Here is a 25,336-nt window from a genome sequence, read left to right as displayed (position 1 = left end):
GGGCAGAGGAGAAGGCCCTCGGGCATCTCTGACTGAGGCAGAGGGTGTTTACTTCCTCCTTGGGCTGGAAGTGGTGCTGCTTTGCCACCTCATCCCACCCAGAGCCCACCCCTTGCGTGGGGTACAGCATGGGAGCGTTGGGGGATTTCTGGCATTCCTCGGAAAGGGGAAGGATGGCACCTTCTCCTTTGCAGGACAGCCCAGTCAGCAAGATTTGGGTCAAAGGAGTCCCAGGCAGAGGAGAGCAAATGATATAAAGCAAGCCCAGTTGGCTGCAGCGCACTGCAAGCCAGCAGGGCTTTCCCAAGGTAAGCAGGGATGCAGGATTGCTTTTCCATCTTTTCCTCCTTTAACCAGAAGCCATGGTGCAAGAAGGGAGCCAGTGCCATGCTGGGAAAGCAGGATTGAAGGAGATGCTACCTGAGACACCAGCCCAGAAGAAAGGCAGCAGATGCAGCCCTTGAGGGCTGATCATCCCTCCAGTTTTTCTCCCTTCCCCTGTTTTTGTTTTTCCCCACTCCTCCACTATCTGATTCCCGTCACTTCCCATCCGTGATGCTTCGTGCTGAAACAATGGGTTCATCCTTACCTCCCTCATCTCCCCTAGCCCTGGAGAGAGGGAGCATCGCTGGCTTGGATGAAGATGGAAAGAAGAAAGTGGTTGGTATAACAGAATGGTTTGGTTTCTCCCCCAGAGCTGTCAGAAGGATGAACTCCCTCCTCAGCCTCGCTGTGCTCTTTGCTTGGGGTAAGTGTCCTGTCTCAGTCCTGAGGCTCTCTGTGCAGTTACACCCATTGAAATTTCATCCAGCCTGGCAATTTCTTCCCCTTTCCCCATCACCATCTCTCCCAGACACACAACAACTTTCCTGCGCCAAGCTGGCAACAAATTTCCTTTCTTCTGCATTATAATTTCTAAGACATTACTACCCTGGAGCCAATTGGGGGCTGAAGGGATGGAGCTGCTGCTGGGGGAGGCAGGGAATCAGCATGATCCCCCTGATTTCCTCCCCCCAGGCTTATCCCCAACCCACGGGAACCTCTTGCAGCTCCACGAGATGATCTCAGCGGCGACAGGGAAAAATGCTCTTCTGCATTATGGCTTCTACGGCTGCTACTGTGGCCTAGGGGGCAAAGGGCAGCCTAAGGATGCCACAGACAGGTGAAAACCCACTTCAAAACCCCCTTCCTGGACACGTCCTTGAATATTTTCAGATTTGTGGGGTGAGGGGGAGAAAATTCCATCTCCCAAAGCCTCAATCTCCTGTGCAGATGCTGCCAGCTGCATGATCGTTGCTACCAAAGTCTCCTGAACTACCACTGTGATGCCAAGACACGGATGTATCACTACAGCTGGCACCGTGGCAGGCTCTTCTGCAGTGAGTAGGATCCTGAAAAAGGGGTGCCACCCCCCCAGAGCCGGGGCTGACCCTGAGCTCCCCTCGTCCCGCAGGAAAGGGCTCCCGGTGTGCCTACTTGTCCTGTGAGTGTGACCGCAGCCTGGCGCTGTGCCTGAGAAACGTCGGCAGCTACAGGAAATCCTACCAGTACTATCCCAACTTCTTGTGCTAACGATGGGAGCTGGGATGCGGGGCCGGAGCATGGGCGGGTAGGCACCGGGATCGCCCTTCATCCCTGCCTGTGCTGACTGCACCAGAGCTGCTGTAAATTAAATCAACACGAAAATAAACAGCGTTCTTGTTCAATGTCCCCGGTCCTCTGAGAGCTGCTGCTGGGCAGGGGGAGAAATGCCCGTAAATAATCAACACCTTCCCAAAACTTTCCAAGAACTCGGTCTCGGCCCCTGCGTCACTCGAGGCTGCAGCCCACAGGGAGAGGGAGGCTGGCCGGGGGGGGAAGGGGCGTAGCATTCCGTGGGTTTAGGACAGACGAGTCAGTTTGAAGCTTCCAGTTAGAGCTCGCGGGCTGGACACGGAGGGCAGGCTCTCCCCGGGAGGACAGACTGACAGCGAGGAAGATCCTCTGGTGAGCAACTCTCCCCCTCACCCCACTGCTGTGGAAAGAAAAGTGCGGAGGGATCTTGGGAGGAGGCAGCGGGAACTGCCCGTGCCTGTAGGAAAAGTGTAATCGCTTCCAAATGAAAACACAGCTGGGAGGTGGGACCGCGGCGGGAGAGGTGCCCTGGGTGCCAAAAGCGGTGGGACAGGAGGCGAGAAATGCTGGAGTGCTGGGGCAGGAGGTGGGGAATGCTCTGGTGCTGGGGCAACTTCAAAGACCAAGAGGCAGCGACACAGAGGTGAGGGGACACAGCTGCCTTCCTCACTCCAAAGTTTGGGGGTTGATCCGATTTCAGGGAAGCCTCTCACAGCAGCTCCTGTCAAACTGGCTGCACTACCCGGCTGAACCTGTCCCGTTTCTCCTCCCAGGCCCAGGTGAGAGGAACATGAAGGTCCTGCTGGTGCTGACGACACTGTTTGCCTGCAGTAAGTGCATCCCCACCCCACAGACGGGAGCCAGGCTCATGCCCTAACTCCTGTGCACTCCTCAGGGAGACTCCCAGCAAAGCCTCCTTCCCTCCCCAGTTCCCCAGGCCTCATTTCTGCATACAGCTTGGAAAAAAAAAAACCAAAAAAACCAAAACCAAAACCGAAAACCACAACACATTTTCCGGTCGCTCTAGGTGTGTTCACAGCTCACGGAAAGCACCCACGTGCGTTCACTCCGGGACTCGAGGGAAGCACCGTAGGAAACCTGACTGCCCATGGATGCTACTCGGGATGGGGCACCTCGAGGGCTTCAATGGACCGGTACAGGCAACGTTGCCCCAGAGGGCTAACGCTGGCCTCGGGGTAACCTCAGGGCTGTGCACAACCCCAGCAGCCCCCCGTGAAACTTTGCAAAATGCAGACCAAGTGCTTGGCAGCAGCAGGAAGGAATCAGGTTTTCAGAAAGCAGGGAGAGTGAGGCAGTGCTCACCCCTAAGTCCATCCTGGAGTCAGTAGGGTGGTGCCAGTGACAACTGCCTGGCCCGTGGGATGGCACCAGCGGAGAGGGACGGTCCTGAAGCCAGGATGCTGGGCAGGGATTGCTCGGGGAAGCAGAGGCTTGGCGTGGGAACGGGCTGGAAAGAGCAGCTTCTGGGTGATCCCGAGCAAGGGATGCAGAGCTGGCGGCTCTTCCCACCCGGCTCGCAGGGCCTGTATCAGGTGGGTCAGAAGCAGCCGGTGCCACATTCCCGATGAGTCTAGGCTCTCCTCCTCCCGCAGGTGCTGCCGACTCCGAGCCTGCTGCTATGCCAAGCTGGCAGCGCGGCGGTGCCGCGTGGGACCCGCGCAGCCTCTCTCTGCGGCCCGGGCAGCCATCCCCACCTGCAGTGAGTGCTCCCCCCGCGCCTCGGGACACCCCTTTCCTTTCCAGACCATCCTTTCCAGACCATCCCCTTTCCCTGGCCGCCCCCGGGCTGCTCGGGGAAGGTCACAGGTGCGCTGTCTGTCCCCGCAGGGTCGGGGACTTGGTGCCAGCGAGGCGCCTGCAGGTGCGAGAGGGCGGCGAGGCTGTGCCGAGCGCAGCTCCGCCGCCGCGCCAAGTGCCGGGGACGAGCCGGGCGGTGCTGAAGCAAAAAATGCCTTTGCAAAACCATCTCTGGGCTGATCCGCGAAGGGACGGCGCCGGCAGCGCTTCCCAGCCCTGGCGAGTCGCCTCCGCGGGGCTATTTGGCTTCGAGGCGAGGACAACAACCCTCCGGTGAAGTCGCGTCACGGGATCCGAGGAGGGGGAGCAGCGCTGACGTGATGTTCCAGCACAGCAAAACAAGGGAGGGGTGAACACCTGCCCCTCGGCCCGGTGCGGGGCGGGATGGGAAGCGTCTCCCCTTGGCAGCCTGTCCGCTCCCTCCGCTTCCGGCTTCCCCACAAAACCCCTCCTTTTGCTCCAAAATAAAACCCGAGAGCCCAAAGCACCGGTTCCCAGCGTGCCATGACTCAGCTGAGCCCAGCGACCACCCCTCACCACTCGGACAGGTTTCCTGTTGAAGTACCCAGAAAAAAATGACACCTGAGAGGTGACACAACTCACCCCTGAACTGCCCCAACTTAGCTCTAAACCTTCAGGCTCTGAAAATATCCCGTTTTTCTGAGCGATGAAGTGGAGGCTGGTGGAAGGGCTGGGGACAGGCAAGATACCGTGGGAGGGCCAGGCTTGGACTCCAGTGATCCTCGTGGGTGCCTTCCAGCTGGGGATATTCTGTGATCCCCTAAATCTTTGCTCTGACAGGGTGGCCGGGAGCTTGCCTCACAACCAGTGCTGAGCAAAACAGAGTTCTCACCAGAAAAGAATGTTTTGGCCCAATTCTGCAACAACCCTGAGCACATCCCTTAGGAAAAGGCGGTTCAGGCAGTGGCTGCTTCCCCTGCTTCAGCATCCCCAGGTTTTGTGCCCCGGGATGTTGATCCCGGGACGTCTCAGTGCTCCAAATCCCCTTAGAGGGGCTCAGCAATGAAATAAAGGCACAGAAACAGCAACAAAACACTATTGTCCCAGGGCCTGATGCCCAGCTGGAATTCCCACCCTGGATTTCCCCATAGCTGAAACAAATAGTACCAGGAAATAACCCTTAAATGAAAAAGCGATGCTTCCTGCAAGCTGTCACCCAGAAATTAGGCCATACCACCCTCCTCCTCCTCCTCCTCCAGGGGAATCCTGGGGACATGAGGAAGGAGCCCTTTGCCCAGCAGCTGATGTTTGCAGGGCATAAATCAAGGATCAAATCCTCACCGAAAGGATATCCCAGACAGATTGCAGGCTGAGATAAACTGAATTACACTCTCCCTTTGTAACTTCTGGGTGAATTTTAACCACCCATGAATTTTCCTGCTTCGACATCTGGCTGCACAAACCCATTCATACAGAGCTCCAAGTGCTGATGCTTTGGCTCAGATACTGCACCCCCTCAGAGCATTACAATAAACTGGGCGGCAAAAGTTGTGTTTTTCATACTATGAAATAAAATCCGCATCTTCCCAGGAGGCATTTGGCTTGGGGGGGGTGCTTATTTCCCACTTGGAGAAGGGATCCTGCAAACCTGCCCAAGGTAGAGGGGCTGGGGTGGAGAGGCTTTCAGAGGAGCTCAGCCAGTTTGATGGACAAGAATAGCTCTTATTCCCCTGTGATAAAATTGGTTGTGGACTTGGAAAATCCTGAATTATGGCAAATCCTGGTTTAGATAAGCAACTGAACACCATCCCAGGGACTACTTAAATTAGCCCCGAGAGCTGATGAAGCAAAGGGCCCATGCCAGAGGGGAAAGAGGTTTTGCTGAGCTGAGTTCCCTTTTCTCACCATCTCTCCGATTCCCACACAAGTTGCATGCTTGTTCCCTGCCTCAGTTTCCCTACCAGCCCCTGTGGGGATTTCCTTCTCTGCCTCAGTGCCTGGCTATTGCTGGGGTTCCCCAAAAAGCAGCACAGAGCACCTGCAACCTCTACCAGAAGAAATCTGCTATGTGATTGTTTAGCACCACCAATTTCATTAGAGATTCTCCCCAAGCAAATGACACAAGCAGCCTCTTTTTTTCCATGCCTTCCATCATATGCCACTTGCATTTTTCTCCCTGCCACTTGCCTTATTTTACTTCCAAATAAAGGTGAACCACACACCTCACACCATGAGGTTTTTGAGAGCTAAACTCTGACCAGCACACACGGAGAGAGGGATGGAGCATCCCCACGTGCAGGGGCCATCAGGGCACTGAGAAAGAGCTGAGCAGAGGCCATGGATAGTGGTTTTCTTGACAGCAGGACAATCTCCAGGCCCAGCCATTCTGGACACCATGGGATCTTCCTCCACTCCCCAAGGTGCATCTCACCCACTCTGGTAAGTTGGAAGTGGAGGATGCTTTGCACTGGCTGCATTTTCTCCCTGCCCAGATAAGTCAGGATGGAAAACAGTAAGACACAGAATGGTGTTTTCTAGCCAAGACATTAAAAAAACTGTCATCCAGGAAGAAAGTGAATCTTGGAATCACAGACTGGGTTGGGTTGGAAGAACTTTAATCTCATTTCACCTGCTGACATGGGCAGGGACACCTTGCATTATGTGGTTCCTGTTCTCCCTCAAGTTCTCCCATGTTGCTCAGGGAAGCACTGGGAATGCTGAGAAACCCAGAGCCATGCATGGACTCAACCCCAGGGTGCCTCACACACCCCAGTCCACCAAAACTTCCCTGCCAAGAACTCCATCAGTATAAGACATTCCTCCAGCAATGCGAGGAGATCTGCACAGCAGCAGGAGTGGTATGGAGAGGAGTGTCAATATTTGCCCACTTTGATCTCTCCGGAGGAGGGGCCTTGGGGACCGCGCGCAGACATAAAAGGTGGGACCAGTGGCACTTCAGGCTCACCAAACCCCAGAGCTGCCACCTCTCGCTGCTCCTCTTCTGTGAGTACCCCCTGCCAGCTCTTCCCCCCTGGAAAGCTCCCAGGTCCTGTCCATAGACAGAAGGGGAGGATGAAATGCTCATTTTTGCATTGGAAAGGTGGGATGGGAGATCACTTTTCCCAGTGCCTCTAATCCCCCTTCTCCAGTCCTAGGACTGACCCTTGCCAGCTGCAACTTGGCCCAGTTTGGATTCATGATTACGCAAGTGACCGGGAAATCGCCGCTGGCCTACAATGGATACGGCTGCTACTGTGGCTGGGGGGGAACCAAACAGCCCGTGGATGCCACTGACAGGTAAGCTGGGACCTGGTGAAGGCAGAGGAGTTGCCCCTAGCCCTCCTCACCTCCCAGGGTACAGTGCAGGGATTGTTCGTGCTGCTGGGGGTGGAAATAGCAATGAGAAAATTGCTAGTCCTTAAAGCCTCTTTAGAAGTGGTTCAGCAGCAGCCACAGCAAAGATGCACATTGTTGATATTCTACTGCATTGTCCCAGCTGTCCCCTGTCCTGACCATGGCTCTCGTGCCCCCAGGTGCTGCCACGCCCATGACTGCTGCTACAAGAGACTGGTTGCCGCGGGCTGCAGACCCAAATCAGACGTCTACAAATACACCTACCGAGGAAACCGAGTAATCTGCGGTAAGAGTGGGGCAGGGGCAGAGCCCCGAGCGGGGAGCTTGACTTCCAAGATCCCCTTTAGACCATACTGGCCTGGAAACTATGTGCAGTGAAGTGGGTGGAAATACAGGAAAAGTGCCAAGAATAAGGCAAATAAATATTTGCTGGATTGTGGTGAATTTTAGAGCTTACAGACTTCCCTGAGGAGGGGCCTTGTCCTTCCCGAGAGCCCAAATACCAAGGGTCTGAGGTGACCCTCCCAGCCCGGATGGCGACCTGGCACAGCCACCCTGATTCCCCCAGAGTAAACTCATTGTTCCATGGACCAAAACAAAGCACATCCCTGTCATCCAGGCAAATATCCATAGACACAGCAGAGAGAAAGTAAATTAAATGCTCACTCCAGGGCCAGGTAGCTTGACACCCCAGAGGTGAGACCACCTGAGATACCCCAAACTCAACAGAGGGGCTGCACACGCCATGGGGACAGTCCAAAAAACACCCCTTGACCCTCACACCCTTCACCTGCCTCCCTCCCCCCCAATTTTCTTCCAGGAAGCGGGAGCTCGTGTGAAAGAAGGATCTGCGCGTGCGACAAGGCGGCGGTCGAGTGTTTCAAGAGGACAGCCGGGAGCTACCGCAAATCCTACGCCAATTACCCCCAGTCCAAGTGCAAGGGCCGAGGACCCTCCTGCTGAACACACCTGCCAGGCTGGGGCTCCAAACCTGACAGAAACCATCAGAACCGGGGACTTCTGCCTTCCCTGTGGCCAGGCAGGACATGGTACAGCCCTGTGGCACCAAAAAGGCGTCCAGTGCCTTTCCCCACAGCCTTGGCACAGGGAAAACCTGCTCCCTGTGGTTAAATAACTCATAAAAATGAGGAAAATCCTGCAAATAAAGAGATTTTTTAAAGGAAATTTGTAAATTTCCAGTGTTGTGTTTCGGGAATCAGTGGTGGAAGGGGTAGGTAACAACACATAGCTTGATTTTTTGGAGAAAATGTTCCTTCCTGCACACCATTTTTCTTAAAAAATGACCAGAAGTGACATTTTAGCAGCCAACCAGTAAATCTTAAGAGCTCCAGAGAAAAAAAATTACTACAAAACCAGCAAGTGGCTGCTGCACCCCAGCCCCAAAGCAGGCTCCAAGCCCAGCTTCCTTCCAGGAGCTCAGTTTCAACCCAGCCTCATCCCACTCCTAATGACACTTTAAGCAATTAATACCCACTGAAGGCATGGGGGAGTCCTGTGGTGAGGTCTCTTTCTTGCACACAGACATTTCCTCAGGCTGCAGCTACCTCTTTCCTTACCACAGCTGCGCATGACCCCAGATTAGCCCTAATTAGCTCTAACAAGCCAGGGCTGGCTGTGCCACAGCCCTGGGCCTCAATGGAGGTACCTCCACCTATAATGCTGCCTCTGGAGACACGTTCTGCCAAAAATAAAGGAGTTTTAAGGGTAATTTCTTTGAGCTCCACCTCAGTGCTGAGGGCTCCTGCCTGACTGTTGAGTGTCTCATTACAAGCAACACCCCTACCTCAGCTTCCTACAGTAAATGTGGTATTTTTTTAAATGCAAACCAATCATTTCTTCTCATTTTCTACAGCCACTAAAGGATTCTGAGAGAGCTGAGACAGGGCCACTGCTGCACTCCAAGGCTGGTGCCTGCACCCAGGAAGGTCCAAGGAACCATCCCACAGCTCAACACCAGCACAAACCACCTTTCTTTCATCCAACACTGGACTATGGATCCTTCTTCATGCCCAATTTCCCTTCCTTTCCGCAGCTCCCAAAGCTCTGCAGACATGGAGACCATAGGTGACATGGCAAAGCTGCGAGATAAACAGAAGGCAGCTCCCAAGTAGGAACAAGGGACAGGAAACATGGAGCAGCTACAGGCACAAAACCCTTCCCATACCCAGACCTGCTTGTGGAGGTCAGCCAGAACCTGCCTAAATGCTTAAAACTTCCAGTTCAACTGAACTCCTGACCTGAAGGGGCAGGATTTGGGAAAATAAGTCCAGGGAAGATGATGGTGGGAGACAGAATGCAGGGAAAGCAGCTTTCTACATCCTCCTGCTGCACATTTGCCCTTGAGAGGCTAACAGTGACCCTGCTGCAGCAACAGCCAAAACACCCTCAAACCAGTCAGCCAGCAGCTAATAACAAACAGTCATCCTCCTCAAATCCCAAGGGAATATCCAGTGCTCATTGTCCGTCCTCAGCCCGTGGACTGCAGAGCACTCAGCTCCACCAAGGAGTAAACACATGTTATGAATCATGGTGTTGTTCTGCTCTTGTTTCTTGCCTCCCTTCCTCCTCCCAGGAAAATCCACGACCTGTTTACAAAGCAAATTCATCGTGTAAATTGAGTTCTGTGAAGAATGGTGCACAAAGATTCCCTAAGAAAAAGAAATACCCATTGGGAAGGTAGAAATTTCAACAGGAAAAACCTGAAACAGGCAAAGTAAGTTTTAACATGTTTGGATACATGTGCAGGCACAAAGCTATCCTGGCAAGATAAAGGGAATTTGACTGGTTTGTCAAGATTTATGAGCCCAGCACATTAGGAGTTAATTTTAATCATATTACACTTGGAAATTAAAGCATTTTCAGCCCCTGACTTGGTTCCAGGTTTCAGAGGCCATAAGCTGCTGACCAGTCTCTCCCTCTGCTGTTTGTGCTGCTGTTGCAGATCCCCCCTTCCATCACCACATGATGAGGAGAGGTTTGAGTTCCCTCCTCAGCCTCCAGGACAACTCCTTTCACAGCTCTCAGGCTCCAAGCAACAACGATCTCTTATCAGCTCTGATTCTGGAGGACAAAAACCCAATTAATTAAGATCAAACCTCTTATTCACAGTTCACAACTGCAAATTTTTATCTTTTCAGAGCTGCAGAACACACCTGCCTTCCAGACCAAAATACAGGACAGGGCAGGATACAGGTGACACATTCACCTAAACTGCCTTGCTAAACCTGCTGTCACAACTCATCACTCCCTGAAGGAACTTGCACTTTCTCCCAACTAAGCTGTGACTCACCTCTCTTCCCACTAATGTAAAATTTACTATCTTGGAGAAAAAGGGAATTCCTACAAACTGGTTCTTTCAGGAGAGCTCCTTTCCTTTTATTCAAGTAACAGCAGCAGAGCACACCAAGTACCAGCTCAGTTCTTGGCAGTTCAGTAAAAAAAACCATTTATATTTCCAGGCTGATTTATGAACTTCAATGCACAGACAGAAATTTTTCAAAAGCAACACTCCTTACTTTTAAAAAATCCCTTTCACCTCTGCCCTGGCTGATGAGCTGTCTCCTGTGTGTGTAAGTGCACATGTGCTTTCTTCAAGCTTAGTGCTTGTTACAAGCTCAAAAACCTAAGTGAAGCTGAAACACTGCGAGCCGTAAATCAAAGGCTAAGTCCCACAGTCCTTTCACCTCAATCCAATTTCTCAGTCCTACAGTAGAAAATATCACAGGAGTCAAGCTGTACATCCTACTCGGTGACCTCACCAAAATGGAATTCAAGATGAAAAAACCCTACCCTGGAAAAAAGCCTGATTTATGCAGTGAAATAGGCAAGTTTCCCAGGGATCGCTGCTGCCTTGTTCCCAGGACTCTTGATCCTTGAATTAGGCTATACTAATTTCATTTGGAGACTAACACCTATCAAGCTCCTGGCTTGGATTAAAGCCCTGGAGTAGCCCAAAAACTCTGGAATATGGCAAAGGGGACAAGATTCCAGGTGTCCAAGTAACAACACTCACCAGAAATGTCCTGCCTGTTCCTGTCACTTTTTACCATATTGGATGAATTGGCTCTGCAGTCTCATGAGTCCACTGGGATTACTGTTTTGGGTGGGTTCTTTTCCCTCCACAGGCCTCAGTTTAAAGGAGCTGATCCCATACCTCATGAATGCAGCAATCCCAATCTCCCTCCACGTATTAATCACTGCTGAACCAGCCCAGTGTAATGCCAGCAGTTCTAGTGAGATTAAAACTTATCACTGCATTCCTGCATCACAAAGAAGAGGAATGCCACAGTTGAGACAGTGCTGGCTGACACACTTTGCTTGGGAAAGGACTCTGGGACTCTGTTCCCTTACTTTATTTAAATAGAAAAAAACCACCAGAGATATTCCTGAGTTGCCATTTGTTAAGCTTTCCCTGACAGCAAGATAAAATAAAGCTCCTCCAAGTATAACCAAATAAAAGAATAAACCCCAGGCACATCAAGAGATGCCAAAACAAACGTGACACCATTGTGTGAAGAAAAGGCTCTCACCTTCATCTAACTCCAAGATTACAGACCTGAGTCTCTACTTACTGTTAAGTTCAAGAAACTCTTCTCACCACAGGTTGATACAGAATCAACAAGCAATTGTCCTCCCCACAACTAAAGGAAGAGGAAGTTCCCTTGTGCTTGGAAATCCCAGCAGAGATGGATTTTAAGATAACCACGGCTGCCTGGAAATTCTCCCAGGGGAATTTGTCTTCATCAGTTTTATTTGCTTTTCTTAGCAAAGCACTGAGTCATATGTTTAGGGCTGCCATGGCCTTCACCAGAGTGACATGGTTGGCTGGGTCTGTCTCTGTCCTGCTGTCTGCACAGTCCCTCTTGCTGGCCAGGACCTTCTGCCGGTGCCTCTCCTCCTGCCGCTGCTTCTTCTCCAGCCGCTGTTGCTCCTTCCTTTGTTTCTTGGCTACCTGAAGGGGAAGGATGAAAACACAAAGTTCAAACCACACCTGTTCTGCTCAGCTGGGGAAAAGTAATAAAGGAGACAAGCACATACCAAGGCAGCTGCCAGAGGACATTCCTAACTATTTATAAGGACTTTATTCTGAGTAGTTTTGGCAAGAGTGCCACATGTCACCAGGAAATGTTTGTGGCAGAGAAGACACAGCTGCAGCAGTGACAAAATGCAGTGAGCAGCAGCTCTTTTTAACTGCAAGGAGAAGAGAGTTGCTGAGTAAGCAATGCTAAGGCATCCCCCAATCATTGAAGGGTGCCCACGTTGCTGCCAAACCCCTCACACACCTTTGGGTTTCTGCTGGCTCTGTTCTCTTCCCTGGATCCAGCCTGTCCCTTGTCATTTGTTGTTTCACCTTGATGCAAGATCTGATTTCCAAAGATTCTTGAACCACTTCCGTTCTCCTCCCACAGTGTTCCGCTGCAGGATTTCTCATTCCTGCCCGGGGGCTCCTGCTGCTCCTCGGTACCTGCCAACAGCAGTGGTTTTCCTCAGACATGCTCTACCCAGGAGCTGTTGGCCTGTCAGCCAATTCCTCTTCCCAGAAGTCCTGGGGTTTTTTGGAAGCTGGATTGAAGCTCCCCTCACGAACAACCTTCCTGAGCACAGAAGGCTGAGGTGGCAGCACAGAAACCCCATCTGTCTGGCTGCAGTCCCCAACACCAACGCCATGCTCACCCAAAGCCCCAGGTGACAAACTCTGGGCACTCACCTGTTTCTTCCCCTTCCTTCTCTTGCAAGATGGCAAATATTGCAGATTCCACGTTGTAGTCTTCCACTTCCAGAATGTGGCTCACCAAATCAATGTCCTGTCCACAAGAGGGGAAGGAGAACACTGAAGAAGTTCAGATCTCTAACCTACATTCATTTAACAACACCTGCACCACCGAGATGGGCCTGCTGCTTTTATGATCATTCAATTGGTCTGTGCTTCATTTCTGAAAAGGTGAGGGGAAAAACCTTAAATTCCTGAGGATATCAGGAAAAATGAATACGCTGTTTCAGCATAAGTTTCCCTCTTGGCCCTTTCTGCTCTAGGTACCTGCAGTGCCAACAGCAAGAGCCACAGATTATCCAGTTATATGGGATGTTCAATACCCCCAAAGGATTTCAGAACTTACAGAATTTGTTTCCAAGTGAATTTTATGAGAGCTGCAAGACAAATCTTCCAAAATTATTAGGCATCCACAAAAACTAGGTATTTCATCTGCATTTAAGGGTTGATTTAGGATGAGATGCACCCTGATTTATGGCTGTGGCACTCAAATTGTCCAAGACCAATGGTTTTTAGAATTTTTCCCAGGACTACTTTCATATCTCAAAGAGGTTTGAACATTAAGCACAAAAATGCTGAATACTTACTGAGCACCCAGTTGCGCTGCACACTTTTTGTACAGCATCTTCCACCTCCACTTCAGTCTCATCTTCAGAGTCACACTTCTGTGGCTTCACTTCCTCTGCCTTATTTGAATTGTTCTTGCAAAGCATCTGAAGAAAAGCAAAGCCCAGCAAATCACATAAGCAGGCAATCCAAAAAAATCTGACATCCTAATAAAAGTAATTATCATTGCACACTTTTCTCAGGAACATCCTGTGTCAAAGCATCTTGGAAACCATGTAAGCTCCACCATCACTGAGATTTTCCCACACCTTCTGCACTACTGAACAAACTCCAGTGTAATACAACATCGTGAATGCCAATAAACAATCTTTTAAATGGATTATTTTTAATACAATGGATTATTTTTACTACCACACCTCGGCTGTGTGCACAGAACCTCAAGCACAGCACAATTACTCCTCAACATCAAAAAGGGAGATACGAAGAGGACAACTGCATCCAGCTGTTGCATTTCCAGCTCTTTCCTCCCTTCCCTTTGTTTTTCCATTTGAGGTGCGTGATTATGTCATTTAGATGAGGTTGCTTCCAGACAGCCCACATCACAGCATCAGCTTTGGATTGATTTCCAGCCCAGAGGCTGAAATCCTTCACAGCCACTCCCAGGAGAGCCAGCAGCGTGAGCTACAACGACCTCAGCGCTTTGCTTTCCCAGCATGACACAAAGACCCAGCGCTTCCCTCCATCCCAAAGGAGACTGGAAACCAACTGGCAGCATTCATTCACCAGCTCTGTTTGTCACCCACAGCTGGCTCCTGTCACAACCAACCTCCATCCGAAGGTAGGCTGGTGCTTCCGAGTCATCGTTGATCCTCCTGACGCTGTCGTAGTGCTCCCCATAACGGTAGGCGATGTGCAGCTCTCTCGCGTCACTCCTGTCTGTGCCCCGAATCTCAACAAAACAAACAAACTGCAAGTGAGCATTTGGAATCGACTTCAGCATCAGACTTTTCAAAGCATTCACATATTTTTGCGGCGACGGCAAACACCGTGAAGGAAGCGAGTACGTGGTTGCTGGAGCATTTTAAACAGGAAGAGAAGAAGAAGGTTTGGAAGCCAGATGTAAAATATTGCGCAGTTACATCAGAACAAACAAAACATGGGATGAAAATATTTTTGTGGAAAGCTCAGAACTATTTCCTAAACTTTCCACAGGTGTTATCAGTTTTCTGATCATCTTCCCAGATCCAACTTCAGCAACAGCTCCCAGGGAATGTACCATGTCATTTTACCCTCAAATATGAGTGAAGAGAGGCCATTCAAGTGACAGCAACAGTGTCACTCACTGTCATTCAGGGTAAATTTTGATCTGCAGCTGGGACAGATGCTGTTTAAACATCATTCCAAGTGGCTGTGTTTTGTTTTTAAAAGAAAGATGAACCACGAAAATGTACTAACTCCATTCAGGAGCACTGTTAGCAACCAAATGTTCCTTTGCTTTGTCAGTACCAAGTTACAGCAGTTTTCACAGAAAATTTCCTACTGTTAGCATTATCTATATTGATGTGAGAATAGTTCCTACCCCAATTATCAGTGTCTCAAACTATTAGATAAGAGCTACACAGCATTCCAGCTCCTGCCAGGAATGCAGAAAATCCCACTGCACTTGCAGACCAGCTTGGCTTGACCTGCCAGCTCGAGTTCAAAGACCCAGCTGCTCTCCTGGAGCAGACGTCAGCAGGCAAAGGACCAGAACTCCTTGCTTTAGGGCTCCAGAGTTTCTCAACCCTTTAACGTCTGTGAATTGCCTTATCTCAGCTCCCAGACCACACACCAAGTCACTCTTCAGCCATGTCTGCAGTTTGTGCTGCACTAATGACTTCAGATTTCCCAACAAATAATTCTCCATTCATCTGTTTTACACTGGCTCACATTTAGATTCCAATTCAACACTTGGTTATTTTTAACTCCTGCTTTTTATCCTATTAAATTATTCAAATGCTGGAATTTGCTAAGATTTATTTTAAACATTTCTCCTCTGCTGGAGCTTGAATATGCATCTAACAAATCCCAGAGCACCCGAAAGATTATTCTGAAAATTAGCCAATTTAGCTCTCATTAGAGAAGCCACTTTCCACTCTGGAGAGGGACAGAGGAGGGCACCAAATTGATTTAGAGGGATGGAGCAGCTCTCCTATGAGGAAAGGCTGGGATTGCTCAGCCTGGAGAAGAGAAGGCTCCAGGATGACCTAACTGTGACCTTCCAGTGCCTGAAGGAGCTGACAGGAAAGATGGAGAGAGACTGTGGACAAGGGCATGGAGTGCCAGGACAAGGGGAATGGCTTCAAACTGACAGAGTGTAGGGTTAGATGGGATATTGGGAAGAAATCCTTCCCTGTGAGGGTGGGGAGGCCCTGGCACAGGGTGCCCAGAGAAGCTGTGGCTGCCCTTGGATCCCTGGAGTGTCCAAGGCCAGGCTGGACAGGGCTTGGAGCAGCCTGGGATAGTGGAAGGTGTCCCTGCCCATGGCAGGGGGTGGCACTGGAAGAGCTTTAAGGTCCCCCCCAACCCAAACCAACCTGGAATTCTGTGATTCTGTGAACACATTGAAACTGGTAAGTAAATGAGAGCTGCAGATTTAAAACGGGGGGAAAAAGCCAACCTGTTATCCAAAAAGCTAATCAAATAACCTACAAATCTCAGCTAACCTGATTAAATGGTTGGACTCAATGATTTTAAAGGTCTTTTCAACTAAACAATTCTATGATTTACAGTCATTATCAACAAGTTAAGGGGTGTTTACAGCCCTAAAAACTCCATGCAGAGATGACCACCTGCAAAGAGCTTTTCCTGATGTTACAACTACTCACAGTTCTCTTTATTCACAACATCCTCAATGGCCTGAGACAACCCTTCACTAACAACACTGCTCAGGCAAGACAGAACCTCATCAGAAACCCTGTATTGACAGTCTAAAATGGTCAATGAGAGGAAATTAAAGAGCCAAAGTTTTCAAAAGGACATCAAAATCTCTGTAGATTGTAACACTGAGGAACAACACATGAAAACCACCCCTGTGACCCACCCTGCAGGGTCACTGCTTCTGCACAGGCACGTTGCTCACCTGTCCCACTGCCCATGGCTGCCTGCAAATGAGAGTTTAAACTTGTTTGAGTTCAGGAATCCACTTGATGCTGTTTTAAATGTATTTCAGACGTCACTGACAGCTTTCATCTGACTTTTTATCTTTATTGCCCTGTTTAATCTATATACTTCATTGGTTCTGTCTGTAAACAGGGGCCAGAAACAATCCTAACCTGAATACAGGTTGTTACTTGCTCAATGACCAGGCAGACTGAGCATGGACCTATTCCAGTGTGGATTTGCCATGGAAAAACAACAAAAAATAGAAAATTGGGGACCTGATGGATTACTTATTTCAGTGCCCCTCTGTCAGAGGGAACCACAGCACACAGTCCTTTCCAGGAGTTGATTAAACACCACTTCAAGGTCTTAAAACTTCTTAAAATCTCATTTCTCCATCTGTCAGAAATCTTTGCATTCTACATCCCATGCAGAATTGATGGAGCTTCATTCCAAGACAGTGCATGCCCTGCTATACCTTCATTTCCATCTCTCTGAACCTTATTGTACAGCCTTCCTTAAGCCCGGCTCAAATCCCAGGGGGCTGATCCCCCAGAGGGCTGTGCAGCCCTTCAGGACTCCGTGGGTTGGAGGGATGGGCAGAGAAGAATTGTCTGAAGTTCAACAAGGGCAAATGCAGGTCCTGCCCCTGGGGAGGAACAGCCAGCACAGGCTGGGGGTGACCTGCTGGAGCAGCTCTGTGGAGAAGGACCTGGAGGTCCCATGGGCAAGGAGCTGTCCCTGAGCAGCAGTGTCCTGGGGGCCAGGAGGTCAATGGGATCCTGGGGTGCACTGGGAGGAGCATTGCCAGCAGGTCAGGGAGTGACCTTGACCCTCTGCTCAGCCCTGTGGGGCACACCTGGAGAGCTGTGTCCAGTTCTGGGCTCCTCAGGACAGGAGGGGCTGGGAGCTCCTGGAGCAGGGCCAGCGGAGGCTGCGGAGATGAGGAAGGGACTGGAGCATCTCCCTGCCCAGGAAAGGCTGAGGGAGCTTGGGCTGTTCAGCCTCCAGAGCAGGGAGACAGGACCAGATGATCCACTGCGGTCCCTTCCAACGTGACCCATTCTGGGATCCCTATAAGAAAACTCACGTCACATGCAGGCTGATCTTCAGGAGACAGAGCACGGCACTGTAGCTCATAGCTTAAAACCCAACTAAAACATGCTGCTCTTTCCCCACACACCCATCTTTCATGCATTCACTGTTTTCTTTCATCCCCCCTCCTCCTAGCCAAAATCTGGAATGTTCTTCCTCTTCAAAAACCACTTCAAAAACCACTTCCTCTTCAAAAACCACTGCCTTTTTTCAACAAATCAGGAATTTTCCACACTATTTGCATCCATCAGGTAAAAATTAGGCCAAAATGCAGAAGCTTTGTTTCTCACCTGCCACAGTGGAGCGTTGGGCTGATGAATAACCACATTCATTTGATTGTTCCTTGCAAAGGCCACGATAGCATCATTGCCAGCAAAAGTACCAGGCTTAGCCAAATTAGCAACTAAAGGAAAAAACAGTCACAAGAGTTGAAACCCAATTTCTGAGACTTCCGAAAGCACTGGAGGGATAACGAGGGGTAAGATTTCAACACGACCCCTAGAAATTCTGGAAGGGAAATTCCACCTGTGAAACAGTGAGTGCTGAGGCAAGAACTTGGCAACAACAGAAATTAATGCATCTAAATGAACACAGAAATCTCTAAAAAGAGCACTACACCCTTACACTAAGCAAGGCCACTGGCTCTGTAAGCTCAGAAGGAGGAGTGTCACATGCTAAGTGACCAAACCACTTTCATTCATCATCTGCATGGTACCTGGCACATCCAAGGTTGTATTTACCTCTGCTTTGGACCTTCCCCTGCATTCCCAGTAGGAAATACTGAGTGCCAAGGAGAAAGAAACCCAAAGAAATCAGCCACTCACCAAAACAGCCAAGTACCCACCAGTATTCAAAGAGAACTAGGCAATAAGTTCCTTTTGAAAAGACCTAATTTTTACTCCTTGCCTTTTTTATCTCTCTTTCCAAGTTTCTCCTAAATTTAAACAATTTCCAGGACAAATTCAAGGTGGACTTAACAGCTCACCTTTCCACAGCATCATAACAGGCATAAGTGTGAAGTCCCTGCTTCTGAAAACTAGAGAGGAGCCCTAAGGTAATTCTGGGATGAGGAACGGTTAAGGAACTGCTCTAAGGAGACGCAACCCCATAACACAACAACCCTTCCCAGGATGTTGTACAGAGCCCATACCATGTCTGTCGAAGGGCACATCATCCTCCACGAAGGGCTCAAAGTCCTGGCGCTGCTTCACCATGTACTCCACGGTCTCCTGGCGGTGCTGCAGGTGGTTCCGGGAGTGCCCCTCCAGCTGGTCCCCCAGAGCCCGGAACAGGCAGTTGCTGCCGAGAGGGAAACGATGAGTGGGTGTGTCTCAGGCATCAGAAGGAATACAGGGTCAAAAGGAAAAGGCTGTACTCGTTCTGTCCGGTTTAGAAAGGATATGAATGCAAAGCAGCCCTCTTCCCTGTGCTTCAAATGGCTGTTGCTGCTAGAACGGCTGGGTTGGAGTGATCATGTCATGGTAAAACTGCTGGGCCAAGCTGTCCTACACTGACATCAGACAAGTGACATAAAGCAACAAAGGACAAACCAATGATCTGCTAAGCAACTTCTCGGCAGAAACTTCTATTACCCTTTTACCTTATGGAAAACAAGGGGGCGAAAGTGTTCCATAAGAACATTTATGGACGTTCCTATGCTCAGTTCAGTTGGACAGCGGAGCCCTCAGCTCCCTGGGCATCAGGGCTGGGACTGGCAGAGCCGTCAGGCCCTACAGAAACGCACAGCAGAGATCCTGAGGGGAAATCCTCACCCCTGTGGAGCACGGGGCCCACTCAGCTGGGAGGGGAAATCGTCGGGCCCGGGACACGGGCTGCCCACCCCCGGGAGCGATGAAAGCTCTCGGCCCCGGCGACACGGGCTCCCATCACCCGGGGAGGAGGAAGCCCGCAGCCTTCAGGGCCGGATGCCCGAGGAACCGCCGGCCCCGGGGCTGCTGGGGACACCCGTCGTGGCGCTCACCCATCTCCCGGCACCTCCCGCAGCTTGAGGCCGAGAGCCCGGAGCTGCCCGGCGAGGCCGCCGCTGTTGCCCGGAGCGGGGCCCGGGGCCGGTCCGGCGGGGGAGTGCCGGGGCCGCCGGCCCTTCCTGGCAGCGGCGGCGGGCCGGGCCTTGGTCCCCTGCTTGCGGGACATTCCCGCCGCCGCGCCTGCCACACCGGGAGCGGATCACGTGACGGCGGCACCGAGCACGGATCACGTGGCGACTGCAGCGGGTGGGTCACGTGAGCGCGGCACCGGGAACGGGTCACGTGAGCGGCCGCCCGCCCGGGGATGCCTTGAGGAGGAGGACGAGGAAGGGAAAAGGAAACAGAGCAGTCCCGGGGGAAACTGAGGCTGGGGATCGGAAAGCGGGAACGGCGAAGGGAAGGACGGCGCAGCCAAGCGCCGGGAGCGGCGTGTCCGCCGGGAAAGGCTGGGGAGGCTGCGGAAAGCAGAGGCACAAATCACTGATGTTGTACCAAAAGCTGCCGGATTCTGGCTAATTGGCCTCTACTGCTAATTGCACTGCCCCGTGCAGGGGCATTTCCATGCTGCCCAGCACACCTCCCGGCCCTCGCCGTGACGCCCCACCCTGGCCCCACGGGTGGGCGCTTCCTGCTCCCGTTCTACACCAGGACACGCCGCTCCAGACCGTGTGTGTTCAACCCCAAATCACCGCTGCGGAATGAACTACCAGGAAATCAGGGAGGCGACAAGATGGACTACCCGCGAGGTGGCACCAGGAGAACAGGGCTGAGAGCAGCGGCGGGGCAGGGGCAGGAGCAGAGCTGAGACAGCAACGATTAATAAAATGTCATAAGTGTAATAAACTGAACCTCCGCGTCTTAATTCCTCTAGCACTGAGGCAGACTCCTCACAGAGTGCTGGAGAAGGGGCACAGTGAAAAGATGAGTGATTTCTCTGGAGCAGGGCTCTTGGGGAGGATTTCCTGCCATCCCCGTGCTCCTTGGCACTTCCACTCGTCCTTTGTTAAAGGAGTCACCCAGCAGCAACACCCACCAAGGCATCGTTCTGCCCGTGACTGCTCTTCTCTGTTGGTAGCATTACAGAAGGTGCCCGATGCTGTCAGAACTGCTGCACATCGGCTGAGTCTGCAGGAGGCCTAGATGATCAGAGGGATGGAGCACCTCTCCCTTGAGGGAAGGATGAGGGAATTGGGATTGTTCCGTTTGGAGAAGAGAAGGCTCCAGGGTCACCTAATCACAACTTTTCAGTACCTTATGGGAGCTGACAAGAAAGATGGAAATAGAGGATTTACAAGGGCCTGGAGTGACAGAATAAGGTGGAACGGTTTCCCACTGCTAGAGGGCAGAGATAGATGGGATATTGGGAAGGAATTCTTCCCTGTGAGGGTGGGGAGGCCCTGGCTCAGGTTGCCCAGAGAAGCTGTGGCTGCCCCTGGATCTCTGGAAGTGTGCATGGTCAGGTTGGACAGGGCTTGGAGCAACCTGGGATAGTGGAAAGTGTCCCTGCCCATGCCAGTGGGTGGCACTGGATGAGCTTTAAGATGCCTTCCAACCCACCCACTCTGGGATTCCATGAATTTCTAATTCCGAGCTCAGAAGGCACATCCAAACAGCTTTGTGAGGAACACTAACAGAACAAAACAGTCCCCGGAATACAGGAAGAGGCTTCACATCATGACTGGTTTTAAGTTGTACATTATTTTTATGTTTGTCTTGTCCAGAGTCAGGACACCCTGAACCACAGCTCAGCACAGGGAGAAGCTCCCAGGTGTATCCCAGTATCTTCTGGGATGTTTGGCTTCTGGCACGTGAGGATTTGACTTGGAACAACACAACTGCTCTTTTATATCTATTTCCTGCTATAAGCAATTCCATACAAAGCATTTCATAGAAACATGTTTTCTTATGCAAACACACTAAAAGCAGGAAAACATCGTGAGTACATAAATTAAATGTGAATGATTAATGGGTCAGTAATTAGCCTGAGAAGCATTAATGGGCTGTGGGCAATTGAGATAAGCACAAAGCACATGCCAGCCAGGGAGCATCACTCGTGACACCAGAGACAAAGTGGAGCCGGAATCAGGGCTTGGCTGAAAACTTTGTCAGTGGAGGACAACAAAAAACTGTTTTTCCAGCACAAAAGACAAAAGACACAGACAATCACCCCCACCCACTGATAGAATACAGAGCAGATAAACATGGAACACGGATTCATCCCAACTAGTTTTAAACTTTTTATGATGGGAGTATAGTTGTCCCTTTTGGTGTCTGTTCCAACTTCCAACATCTGCAAGGTGTTTTCACATTGTTCCAATAACTAAGAATCAGGAAATTTTAAGGCATTTCCATTTTTGACATGGGAACTGACAGAGCAAATTTGAAGCTTCTAAAGTATTGTAATAGTGGAAAGTCTGTTTTTCACTTTCTTAGATCTGTTTAACAGCATGAACTTGCTGATGAAGAACTATGCAAAATGCAAAAGAAAATTCTCTTTTTAAAGATAAATGAGTCTTGCAATTCACCACCCCACTTCCAGACGTTCTTGCACTTTGATACCCACTTCTGCAACTGAGAGATACTCAGGCTTCTAAAATTTGGGGTCATCCAAAAGTCCATCAAGCACACTACATGCCATGTCAGCAGAAACAGCAGTGTTCAGGCACTTTGACGAAGTTTGCTTACGACAAACCTTCTATTGCTCAGCAAATAAGAACAAGCTCTTCTCCCTTCATCTCCCACTCCAGTGAGTTCATGAGATTAGAGCCTTCCTGAACTCCTCGCCCTCCTCAGCTGCAGTTTAATTTCTTTCTGCTGCTCCTCTCTAAGGAGGGAGGGGCTGGAACATGGTGGCACAGACAATTTGAGCATTCAGGTGCACTTGAGGCTACCAGCACAGTACTGTGTGTCTTCTGCTAGTAACACTGACCTTGTCTGGCTCTTTGGGATTAGTGATCCTCCCTTTCCTTCTTCATTCTTCCTTCCATGGGATTCTTGCTAAGAAACCATCTGTATTTTACTCCTCAAATAAAAAGGCAGAAATTATGGGCTGAGGGATTTGTTCAGGCATTTTTTTTCAGACAAGATGAATATTCACAAGACCACTCAGGAAGGGTATTCCTGAGTGCATGAGGCTGTTCTGTGAATGCCACAGGAAAGAAGACGGTCCCACCATCTAGGACACTAGTCTTAATTCCCAGATCTCTCTCATGGACTCTGTGAGACCCTCAGTCATGCTTCAGTTTGTACAGGAAGCCCTCTGATGACTAAAATAAACAGGGACGTTCCTAGGATAAAAGAGTTCATAACAATTGGCCATTCAACAGTCAAATTAATTATTTCAATCTCATTCTTCTCTTGGTGCTGTAGGGTAGTAAATATCTCTAAACCAAGAGCAAACTTCCTACCCAGAGAGCTTAAAATTAGTGACACCTATGCTCTAATCAAAGCATTGCATTTAGCACACCAATGTTAGTAATAGGTAATTCCCCCAAACCTGTCACTGTCCAGCAAAGCACTATTTAGAGACCAATGAAATTGCTTTCAACAAAGGGAGTTCTAATTTAATAACGGTAGTGTCTGGCTGTCAGAGCAGTCTGCTAATGCCATGGAGTCTGCTTCCGGATAGGAATTGCTCAGTGATATTATCAGTTGTAAACTGTCTTGGCTGGGAAATCAATCATTAACTCTAGTCCCCATGTCATAAAAACATCATATTGTAAGAGCACGACTCACTTAACGCTCTCACTAATCAATCAGGCATACAGCAGGAATACAGCAACATATAAAAGGAGCCAGAGACTCAGGAAATCCTTCAGCTAAGGGGAGACAGGCGGCACCGAGGTTTATCTCCATGGAGAAATCCACTGACAAGCCAAACAAGGAAAACGGATCGCCTGGAGTACTGCAGGCTGAGGCGGATGGTCCCGTGCCTGCGGCGGGAGGGGCTGCAGAAATGAGCAGAGCAGGATCCGTAGAGCAAAACACAAAACATGGGAAAAGAGTGGGATTCACTGAAGAGCATACTGAAGAAATGGAGAGACCTTCAGGAACAGAGAGAGACAGTCCTGCTGCCTTTAAACCAGCAGTTCTGGAAAGAGACTGTCCAAACTCAAAGCCTTTTGCTGTGCTAACAAACACAAACTCTCCCGAAATGAACGGGTTGGAACTGAACCACCAATGCTCAGACACAGCCACCCTCGATATGGACTGCATGATCTGCTTCAACAAGTACAGCATCTACAGAGTCCCAAAGCTCCTCGACTGCCAGCACACCTTCTGCGCTGTCTGCCTCAAGCTGATCCTCAGGAAAGAGGAGAAGACCTGGATAATCACCTGCCCCCTTTGCAGAAAACCCACCTTTGTATCAGGAGGGCTCATCCGCACACTCCAGAATAAAGAAGACATCCTGGAGCACTTGGAAAACCTTGATTCAAACCCTGAGGTGTACATCTGTGCCGTGGGGCTGGACAGCAGTAGCTGGACTCAGAGCAGCCAGGACATTTTAAACACAGAAGAAAACAGCCCAGCAGACACCAGCCTAGTTGTGCAGAGACTCGTGCTGCTCCTGCTGCTCGGGGTGATCCTCGCCATGCTCATCCTCCCCTTTATATACTCAGGGAAGGTGAAATGGGTAATTTGTCTCCTGCTTACTTTGGGGTTGGTAATGTCTGTGGTGCTTTGCTGCATTCCTAAATTCCACTGCAGGTGGAAGGACTCCCACACCTCCTGTGACAAGGAAATCCACGTTGTTACTGTTGCCTGAAACAATTAACCTGTCCCAGAGATAACAGACTGGGCCACCTGCATGCTGGGTACACCAGCGAGTTATGGACTTAAAAACAATCACTCACAGAATAAATTCAACAGTTGGCTGAGCTGGCTCAATGCCAATGCAGTGTGTTGTTAAATCTCATTACTGTGAAAAAAATGAACTATTTATATGTTGATATTTATGTGTTTTCCACACAATTTTTATCCCAGACTAGTAATTGTGTTGGTTTGCTTTTGTCATTTTGTTTGTGTCCGTGTCCTCTCCTATCAACCCTGCAGGATATTATCTGGAACACCCGGGAGGTGATGTCCTGGAAAATCCTGCGGTTGCTGTTTCCCACTCTCTGAACACAAGGACACCTTTCCTTGGGACAATGTGGGAAATAAGGCTGCTAAATCAGGGAGTGGGTGCTTGGAAAAGAGTAGTTTTAAGATTATCACCTTAATCCCTGGCAGGGACGGGAAAGGGATTGGGAAAAGGGGATGTCAGTTGATGCCATTTGAGGTTACACATAAAATTGGAGAGGAAGAGGCAAAATCAACAGTCCTAATCTTGAGTCTGTGGCTTGCAAATGGCAAGGCTCAAAGAACTCATGACCCTCCAAATTCCCCACATTATTTAGCTGAAAAATGGTTCCTCTCACCTCTCAGCCTTTTTCTGGCTACCTGCACCACCTCTCTTCTTGCCCTCTTTACACTGACCTTTGAGATGCTTACAGAGATAAACAGAAATCCATCTATTTATTATTGCTGCGCCACACCACGCCACATGTGTTGTTTTTAATGGAATGCCTCCATTAAATTTAAATAATATTAATTGCTCATTGACTTCTTCATTTCAATTCCTTATGGACAATTAATCTCAAAACAATTCCCAGTTTCCTTATTGGCAGGAACTGCAGCTGAGAAAGCGCATTAGGGACTCCGCACAGCTGAGTTGGTACAGCACAGCACAATAATGTGTTGGCGTGTCCCTTCATTTAAAAAAATACTTAGTTGCTAAGAAAATACCCTGACACCCAACTAAAATTAAATTGGGGGGATAAAGTTGGTTTCTCTAGCTAAACTGCATGTTTAAGAGTGTCAAGGATCTCAGGAGACCTTGGATCAGGTAAATATTTGTGTTTGATAAGAATAGAAACTGATGTCCCGCAGTTGCTCAGTATATAAATATACAGAGTGTCTCACAGCAGATAAAACAGATTAGACTAAGAGGGTAGAAGCTCTTGTCCTC

General features: G+C 49.9%; 5 protein-coding genes across 8 annotated transcripts; 4 read left to right on the top strand and 1 right to left on the bottom strand.

Moving 5' to 3' along the window:
• The first annotated feature begins 207 nt into the window (after window positions 1-207).
• On the top strand, window positions 208-1,710 carry LOC146428425 (phospholipase A2 group V-like). 2 transcript variants are annotated; one of them, XM_085080091.1, is made up of 5 exons: window positions 208-308; window positions 696-748; window positions 1,018-1,162; window positions 1,273-1,379; window positions 1,454-1,710. In XM_085080091.1, the coding sequence occupies exons 2-5, from the start codon at window positions 709-711 to the stop codon at window positions 1,570-1,572; spliced, it is 411 nt and encodes a 136-aa protein (XP_084936217.1). In that variant the 5' UTR covers window positions 208-308; window positions 696-708; the 3' UTR covers window positions 1,573-1,710. The 2 variants fall into 2 exon arrangements, with proteins under 2 accessions (XP_084936217.1, XP_084936216.1); XM_085080090.1 differs by lacking the exon at window positions 208-308 and having other exon boundaries at window positions 356-748.
• Window positions 1,711-1,873: 163 nt separating this feature from the next.
• LOC146428424 (basic phospholipase A2 9-like) lies at window positions 1,874-3,916 on the top strand. Of its 2 annotated transcripts, none has more exons than XM_085080094.1 (5): window positions 1,874-1,986; window positions 2,388-2,444; window positions 2,642-2,768; window positions 3,228-3,334; window positions 3,463-3,916. In XM_085080094.1, the coding sequence occupies exons 2-5, from the start codon at window positions 2,405-2,407 to the stop codon at window positions 3,573-3,575; spliced, it is 387 nt and encodes a 128-aa protein (XP_084936220.1). In that variant the 5' UTR covers window positions 1,874-1,986; window positions 2,388-2,404; the 3' UTR covers window positions 3,576-3,916. The 2 variants fall into 2 exon arrangements, with proteins under 2 accessions (XP_084936220.1, XP_084936221.1); XM_085080095.1 differs by having other exon boundaries at window positions 2,315-2,444.
• Window positions 3,917-6,382: 2,466 nt separating this feature from the next.
• On the top strand, window positions 6,383-7,932 carry LOC146428423 (acidic phospholipase A2 jerdoxin-like). The gene is made up of 4 exons (XM_085080096.1): window positions 6,383-6,396; window positions 6,543-6,690; window positions 6,927-7,033; window positions 7,568-7,932. Exons 2-4 carry the CDS (start codon window positions 6,590-6,592, stop codon window positions 7,708-7,710), a joined length of 351 nt encoding a protein of 116 aa, XP_084936222.1. The 5' UTR covers window positions 6,383-6,396; window positions 6,543-6,589; the 3' UTR covers window positions 7,711-7,932.
• Window positions 7,933-11,091: 3,159 nt separating this feature from the next.
• OTUD3 (OTU deubiquitinase 3) lies at window positions 11,092-19,567 on the bottom strand. Of its 2 annotated transcripts, none has more exons than XM_085080077.1 (8): window positions 19,323-19,567; window positions 18,492-18,640; window positions 17,632-17,744; window positions 13,932-14,072; window positions 13,126-13,251; window positions 12,476-12,572; window positions 12,051-12,232; window positions 11,092-11,719 (listed from the first exon to the last, which is right to left on the bottom strand). In XM_085080077.1, exons 1-8 carry the CDS (start codon window positions 19,493-19,495, stop codon window positions 11,546-11,548), a joined length of 1,155 nt encoding a protein of 384 aa, XP_084936203.1. In that variant the 5' UTR covers window positions 19,496-19,567; the 3' UTR covers window positions 11,092-11,545. The 2 variants fall into 2 exon arrangements, with proteins under 2 accessions (XP_084936203.1, XP_084936204.1); XM_085080078.1 differs by having other exon boundaries at window positions 13,932-14,054; window positions 19,323-19,565.
• Window positions 19,568-19,662: 95 nt separating this feature from the next.
• Window positions 19,663-24,923, top strand: RNF186 (ring finger protein 186). The gene has a single exon (XM_085080086.1). The coding sequence runs from the start codon at window positions 23,183-23,185 to the stop codon at window positions 24,092-24,094; it is 912 nt and encodes a 303-aa protein (XP_084936212.1). The 5' UTR covers window positions 19,663-23,182; the 3' UTR covers window positions 24,095-24,923.
• Window positions 24,924-25,336: the final 413 nt, after the last annotated feature.

This window comes from Lichenostomus cassidix, chromosome 21 (assembly GCF_008360975.1).
Source record: "Lichenostomus cassidix isolate B80296 chromosome 21, HeHo_3.0, whole genome shotgun sequence".
Taxonomy (NCBI): Eukaryota; Metazoa; Chordata; class Aves; order Passeriformes; family Meliphagidae; genus Lichenostomus; species Lichenostomus cassidix.
This window is presented reverse-complemented; position numbering and strand designations above follow the sequence as displayed.

Excerpts from the sequence above, each read along its gene's own strand:
- LOC146428425 (XM_085080090.1), top strand. The coding sequence starts at position 556 with ATGCTTCGTGCTGAAACAATGGGTTCATCCTTACCTCCCTCATCTCCC. Across the intron at positions 749-1,017 it reads CGCTGTGCTCTTTGCTTGGG|GCTTATCCCCAACCCACGGG; the intron begins GTAAGTGTCCTG and ends TCCTCCCCCCAG. Across the intron at positions 1,380-1,453 it reads CCGTGGCAGGCTCTTCTGCA|GAAAGGGCTCCCGGTGTGCC; the intron begins GTGAGTAGGATC and ends CTCGTCCCGCAG.
- LOC146428424 (XM_085080094.1), top strand. The coding sequence starts at position 2,405 with ATGAAGGTCCTGCTGGTGCTGACGACACTGTTTGCCTGCA. Across the intron at positions 2,769-3,227 it reads TCGAGGGCTTCAATGGACCG|GTGCTGCCGACTCCGAGCCT; the intron begins GTACAGGCAACG and ends CTCCTCCCGCAG. Across the intron at positions 3,335-3,462 it reads GGCAGCCATCCCCACCTGCA|GGTCGGGGACTTGGTGCCAG; the intron begins GTGAGTGCTCCC and ends CTGTCCCCGCAG.
- LOC146428423 (XM_085080096.1), top strand. The coding sequence starts at position 6,590 with ATGATTACGCAAGTGACCGGGAAATCGCCGCTGGCCTACAATGGATAC. Across the intron at positions 6,691-6,926 it reads CCCGTGGATGCCACTGACAG|GTGCTGCCACGCCCATGACT; the intron begins GTAAGCTGGGAC and ends TCGTGCCCCCAG. Across the intron at positions 7,034-7,567 it reads AGGAAACCGAGTAATCTGCG|GAAGCGGGAGCTCGTGTGAA; the intron begins GTAAGAGTGGGG and ends ATTTTCTTCCAG.
- OTUD3 (XM_085080077.1), bottom strand. The coding sequence starts at position 19,495 with ATGTCCCGCAAGCAGGGGACCAAGGCCCGGCCCGCCGCCGCTGCCAGG. Across the intron at positions 13,252-13,931 it reads CAGCCTACCTTCGGATGGAG|ATGCTTTGCAAGAACAATTC; the intron begins GTTGGTTGTGAC and ends GCTTTTCTTCAG. Across the intron at positions 12,573-13,125 it reads GCAGCGCAACTGGGTGCTCA|GACATTGATTTGGTGAGCCA; the intron begins GTAAGTATTCAG and ends TCTTGTGGACAG.
- RNF186 (XM_085080086.1), top strand. The coding sequence starts at position 23,183 with ATGGAGAAATCCACTGACAAGCCAAACAAGGAAAACGGATCGCCTGGA.